The sequence below is a fragment of the Chrysochloris asiatica genome, unplaced genomic scaffold (genome assembly GCF_000296735.1).
Source record: "Chrysochloris asiatica unplaced genomic scaffold, ChrAsi1.0 scaffold00279, whole genome shotgun sequence".
Taxonomy (NCBI): Eukaryota; Metazoa; Chordata; class Mammalia; order Afrosoricida; family Chrysochloridae; genus Chrysochloris; species Chrysochloris asiatica.
In genome coordinates this window covers 221,615-228,385 of record NW_006408797.1, presented here as the reverse complement: position 1 = coordinate 228,385, position 6,771 = coordinate 221,615, and the positions used below count along the sequence as shown (strand labels likewise).

Here is a 6,771-nt window from a genome sequence, read left to right as displayed (position 1 = left end):
AACAAACATGAAGAAATGTTCACGATCACTAGCCATTAAAGAAATAAAATGTTGCTAGAAATACAAACATTAAGTGTGCTTCTTGTGAGGCTTTGATGATCATTTGAGATTGGACAGTATAGGAAGGATGATGCTTTTTATGAAGTGGCAAAGAGTTTTCTGAAGTATGCTCAAAAAGTAGAACTTGTAAGGGATCAACTTGGATATCTAGCTGAGGAGATTTCTATGCAAGATCTTAAAGGGACCATGTGTTTTCTCCCTGCCGTTTACAGTAAAATGCAAAATGGAACAGATGGACATAAAAATAAACTGAGCAAAATGAACATAAAACTTTATAAATTTGAAAAATTCTGTTGTATAAACTAAGGATGTGGCTACATAATCTTTTGTTAAAGACATTAAGCCTGTGACTGATGGATTTAACCAACTAGCACAGCAGAAAACCCATCAAATTATACTAAAGGGGACAGAGAAAGAGCAAAAGAAAAAAACACTAACTCTTCGAAATCTATTAGCAGTAAAGTTGCTTTGGTCTCAGTGTGAGGCCATGATCTCTTGGGTCTCGAAGGGTAGAATCAAAGCTTCCTAGGTTTTAAGGAGTCAAATCTTTGGATTTTTTAATGTAGATGACTACAGTAACTTGGTTTCAGAGTATGGGGCAGCCATTCAGTTTGGTCAAGAGAACAAGGACACTGTCCAAAGCTGAGGGGGTAGGGCTGCCGTGCCCTAGGAGAAGAAGACTGGAGTGGCTAAAGGGTGATGCCATCATTCAGATGACTAGGAGAATGGTGCATCCAAAGTCAAGGGAACAGAGCTGTTGTCCCACTGAGCCTAGAAGGCAGAGCTGAAGCCTGGAGACAAGGGACATCCCCACAGAATCCAGAGTGTGGCCAACACTAAGAGTCTGGGGCACGGCTATTACTCAGATGGTCTCAGGGAAGAGAATTATTTTCAAGCCTTGAGGAGCTAATATAAATTTTTCCGCTGCATTTTGGACATTCTGAGTACCCATTATCCCTTCTTTCTCTCCAATGTCTCCTATATGTATTGGAAATGTTTACCTATGCCTGTTCTACCATTGTACTTTGGAAGCAGATATGTGTATTCTAGATTTTATAGGTTCACAGATATAAAGGTATTTTTTCCCTAGGATGGAATATATCTAAAATTTCACTTGTATTTAATTTAGATGATTCAAAAAAATGAGATTTCAGATTTGAAGTTGATTTTAAACTTTTGCGATGATGTAATGGGGTGAATGGTTTGCATATAGGAAAGACATGGTTTTTTGGTGGGGGGGGGCAAAGGGTGGAATGTTATAGATTGAATTGTGCCCCCCCCCACACACACCCAAGTGCATAAATCTTCATCTCTATGCCTGTGGTTATAGTCTCATTTGGGTATGGTTATATGAGACAGGCTTAGTGTAGGGTGTATCTTGGATAAATCTCTATTGAGATAAAAAGAAATTAAACAAGCAAGCAGATCAGAGATAGATCAAAATGGATGCCAAAACACACGGAGATGTCCATGGAACTGGAAAGTTAAAAACTGAAGAGACTAGGAATGACCTTCCTCCAGAGCTGAAAGAGAGAGGGAGAAAGTCTTCCCCTAGATCCAGTACCCGGAACTCGGACTTTCAAACCGTGAGGAAATAAATTTCTATTTGTTAAAAGTCATGTACTGGTGGTATTTGTTCATAGCAGCATTAGATAACCAAGATAATGGGTACAGTAAGGACTGGCTAAGAAAATAAATATAAAAACTGCTTGTAGTACAGTGCCTGATATATATATATATATATATGTGTGTGTGTGTGTGTGTGTGTGTGTGTATATATATATATATATATAGTAAGTGCTCAATAAACTGCCACTACTATCAAAATTTACTTTATCTTAAATGTTTCCATAAAAAAATGAAGCATTATTGTTACTACTGTAATTATACTAAGTCAGTTTGAATATTTATTTTGATGAGGAAAAAAGAATCCTTCCCAAACAAGCAATCCTTGATAATCCATGATATAAACTGGGTGAATGATTCTAAATGAAATACATCATTCTTCAAAGTTATCATGCAAAATGTAGACAACACAAAAAGACTGAGGATTCAATCATAGTCAAGTTACTGAATAAGTGTAAGTTCACAGCCTCTTATTGTCATTATTTAAGAGGAAAATAAAGAAAGAAAATTCAACTAAGGGCAAAATACAAGCATTTCAAGAAATAGTAATATTAAAGATTCATTAAGATTATGTTGAAAGGTACATGGTTTTAGCAGTGATAGCACATCTACCTCTGTAAGAACGACTTCTCGAAGAAAACAACCCCCTTTTGTTGTTTACCTGGATGAGTCATGGTGACTGGCTCCTCTTTGGATTTATTATTATAGATGACTACAGCAACTGCATTGTGGAAAGCAGCCCGTGATATTTTCTCTTTAAATGTACAATTTCCCCTCTGCAGCAAGGCAATCCACTGTTTGATATTAGGAGGAACAAAGAATCGTGTTTGAGGATCACAGCCCAGATGATCAGCAACTAAACAAAAAAGAAAACACACATACATTAATTTTTCATGAGTAAAGAAAAACAAAACGGCTTAAGTCTTTATCAAAGTGCTCAACTGTTCTCTGAACATGATTAGCTCTAAAGCACTTCAAGTACCTAGCTACTAGCAGAGCTATGATTAGGTCTACAAATAATAGTACAATAAGTTTGAACCAAGATCTGTACAAAGAACTGCTTGACTACACTGAGACCTGTGATGTAAACTAAAACATGAAAGCTTCTTTTGAACTTTACCGATTAAACTCCACCCCCCCCCCAAAAAAAATGTGTAGGATGGCAAAGAAAAGACAAAACCAAAATGAAAACAAAAAACCACCAAAAACTAGAATCCTGGTTCTGTGCCCTTACCTTGGCATCTGCTCATTCATTTGCACTTACTGCCTGCCTATCCATGACCACAGCAGTGAGAACGAGGAAATGATTTCTACTTGGGGTAAATGAGGAAGTCAAAATAATCTTACCAAGTAGTCTCACTGAAATTCATTCATGTTTGAACAAATTTCTTACTAAGTAATTGATTGAAACAAGAATATCTTAGTTTAGCCTGTATATGAAAGTTTGACATAGTGGAGATATAACATTAAACGAAAATAGATTTCTCTAATTTATATTTAAATTATAACACATCAGGAGTCCTGGTGTGGTGCTGTGGGTTAATGCGTTGAACTGCAAAGTCATTTTGAACTGCAAAGTCAGCAGTTCAAGCTCACCAGCTGCTCCTTGGAAACCCTATGCAGGGTAACAATGGGTCGGAACAGACTCAACAACACTTAACAACAAAAAAAACATAACGCATTAAGATAAATATTAACTTACTTTATCTACCTTTCTGAAGGGATACAAGAAAATACTAAGACCATCCCCTGGGACTTCAAATTACATGACCACTGTTGTACAGTTCCTGGACAGTACCAGATACCAATAAGTACATTTGAATTTTTCAGGCCAAGGTCTTCAATTTTTTATTTATAATCATCATAGTTATGGTACCCTTTGCAAATCTTAAAAAGAAGCCCCTGATTCTCTTTACCCTCACATTCATAACAGGTTAAAATACAGGGCAGTCCAAAGGGGCAAAGAAGTCACGAAAAGTAATTCTGAGTGTCAGAGAATGAGAAGCTCACTGCCACAGTGTACGTTAGGAAGGGGAAGTGAATAAAGCATGTAAGAGATGGCTTCAAAAAGTTCATGGAAAAAGTTACAGATCTTTTAATTCTACTTTTCCACAAACTTCAAACCTGCCTGGGAAGAGTGGGTAGGGGAACAAAATATGACATCAGTGGGGAAATGTATGTTTGATTTCTACACACTTGGAAGCACACTGCCTAGCACGACTTACATTACTTATTCTACTAACTTCAGAGGAATATTATATCGCTCATATTTTATTATCTCTTATAATTATTATGGTACATGATTACAGTGAGAGCACACATAACACAAAGGGGGAGATAATCAATTTCAGAATGTGTCACAATGGATACTGTCCCACTTTTTTCCTGAACAGCTTCTGCCTTCTGAAACACCAAGCCTTTCAAATTACATAGGAAAATCAAAGACTATCTAAATAATTTTAGTAGCAAACTATTAAAGAACATAATCAAGGAATCATGATACTATGCAATTCTGAAACAGACTTTTCTTTCAGTAGTATCTGTTTTTCAGATAATGATGCTCTTTTAAAATATAAGGATTTAGGTGATCTGGCATGATAACATTATTGTCTTAGAAAAACTTCCAGTACTGTATCCAAATAGAGAGCAATCAAAAAACCGCTTTCAAGTATTTCCCTTGTTATTTTTCAAAACACACTGCTGCATAAACCTTGAAAGGAAGTACAGAATCACAAACATCCAAAAGCTTTATGCTTGCCTTCTGTGGAACATTATTCATTTTCTCTGACTTATTCATTCCTTTCAGTGGTTTCAGTTGCACTTGTAGTATAGTGAAAGGGAAGAACACAGTTAGGGAATCAGCAAAAGTTGGGGTCTAAATTCTAGCCCAACTACTTACTAGTTGAGCAGCTGTAACAGGCTACTCAGTTATGACCTTCAAATTTTACTTATTTATAAAGAATGAAATAAAATTTCCATCTTATATAATTGTATATGTTACAAAGTCTTTAAATTACACTTGAGTGAGGGCTTAAATGTTTTTGTTTTTTTTTTAATAGTTCCTTTTCTTTTTTGTAATGTTTTAGTGAACCTTAGGGATTTGGTGCCTTGGGGATTTCCTGTCCTGGTCTATGTGCAATCCAACCACAACTCAGCAGTACACTTCTATCTTATATCCCTCTGCTCTTGACAGATTCCACTCTCAACTCTTATTCTCCTCCTCTATTTCTTTGGACAGTGTTGCTGTACACTTAGAATGGCAGTACAAGAATATTTAAAATGTTCTATGAATTTAAAAAAAACACACAACAAATAAACACACACACAAACAACAGAGCAAAGGGTGCAATCACAAAGCAAAATATTTCAAACATCCTTTAGCAGGACTTAACATTTTTCATAAGAATTCCCACCCATGAGGAACAGAGTCAATGAACAACTGCATGTTCAAAACAAATTCAACAGACTGCATAAGCAAATGAATGTTACTGTTACCCCAAATTCACTCAGATTATAATCCATAAACAGTTTCATAAAACATTTGTATCAGTAAGAATATATAATATGCATTATTATGTAAGAATAAGATAAGCAAGTTCCTGTTCAAGAAAGTGGCATTTATTATTCAGAAAAAGAAAATATGGGCTTTTCACATCACTTAGCGTTGTGGTTATGAATTGGGCTGCTAACCTCAAGGTCAGCAGTTTGAAACTACCAGATGTTATGTGGGAGAAAGATGAGGCTTTCTGCTCTTGTAAGTATTTACAGCCTCAGAAACTCTATGCAGGGTTGCTATGAGTTGGAACCGACTCCATGGCACATAATCAACCAACCAATATTGTAGTATGGTGTTCTAGTGTGATGCTGTGGGATAAGGCACTGGACTGCAACATCAGTTTGAACTACAAGGTCAGCGGATCATACTCACCAGTCACTCCTTGGAAACCCTACACAGGGTCGCTATAAGTAGGAACTGACTCAACGGTACTTAACAACAGCAACGATATTGTAGTATGTTCATTTTATTTAGATATTCCTTCCTGTGATTAAGAAACATATGTGCATTGAAAACAATACTAGCAACTGTAAAACCAAGTTTCCAAGAGGACTATAATTTGAATATGATTAAGTGGTACTACTTCAGATTTAGGACCAGTTATTTATATTTTCAGCAATTTATTTAGTGACGGCCTATTGTACCATAAAAGAGCTATGTAATTATGAATCATTAAAATTTATCAATAGCAATTTTACTCAAATTAATTATTATTTTACTTCAGTTTTTCTTACTGCCTAAATAGTAATACCTCTGCTTATTTCTATTTATTAGTTGCACTGTCAGGCAAAAAATAACTGAAAATTATACTAAAACTGTCAAGTTATAGCTGATATAAAATATACTACATACAATAGGATGGCAGCTAGGGTAGCGGTACAGTGAGGTTCGCCATCAGCAATACCACAGAATATCAGGCAAAGCAGACTCAGGGCAGAACTCCAGAACTCAGAACCACATAGGTAGGAATATTTAAAAGTTTGAAGACTTATAGCTAGTGGAACTTGTAGTGAAAGTAAGAAATCGTGTACTTTTAATCTTCTGGGCTTGGTGGCCTAGAGCTGACAACTTGGGCAAGACCAAACAGCAAGACCAAACGGGGGAGCAGACACACCACGGAAAAATGCTGTGAGAACCTCGGAGCCAAGGTGGACAATACACTTTGTCCATTTTGCTTTGTTCTGATTTTCTTTGTTTTTTTTTTTTTGGTATCTGTTCATTGCCTCCCCCGTTTGTGCACCTCCATTCTGGTGACTAGAGGGGGTGCCTGAGTGAGTGGACATGCCCCACCCGTACCACTGGTGGGGTCTTCTGCCACGCATGAGCACAGATACTCTCAGCCCAAGAGATGGCCCTAAACGGTTTTTGTTTGTTTGTTTTTAATACAGGAAAGGCCAGAACAAGTTGTGTGGTAAGGGAAAGAGAGTTTAAAAACAAAACAGGCTGAAAATTAAATTAAATCCTGAGGTACACCATAACAACCAACAGTGGCATCTTGAAATCTCTCAGGCAGCTTTAAAGGCAAGAAG

At 36.6% G+C, this 6,771-nt stretch overlaps 1 protein-coding gene across 2 annotated transcripts in view; it reads right to left on the bottom strand.

Annotated features, from left to right (window-relative positions):
- RNF130 (ring finger protein 130) overlaps nt 1-6,771 on the bottom strand; it is a 226,436-nt gene that overhangs the window by 155,959 nt on the left and 63,706 nt on the right. For both annotated transcript variants that reach the window (XM_006874443.1, XM_006874444.1), the window contains exon 2: nt 2,348-2,542. In XM_006874443.1, the coding sequence (XP_006874505.1) occupies nt 2,348-2,542 (195 nt within the window). The remainder of the gene's footprint in view (nt 1-2,347; nt 2,543-6,771) is intronic.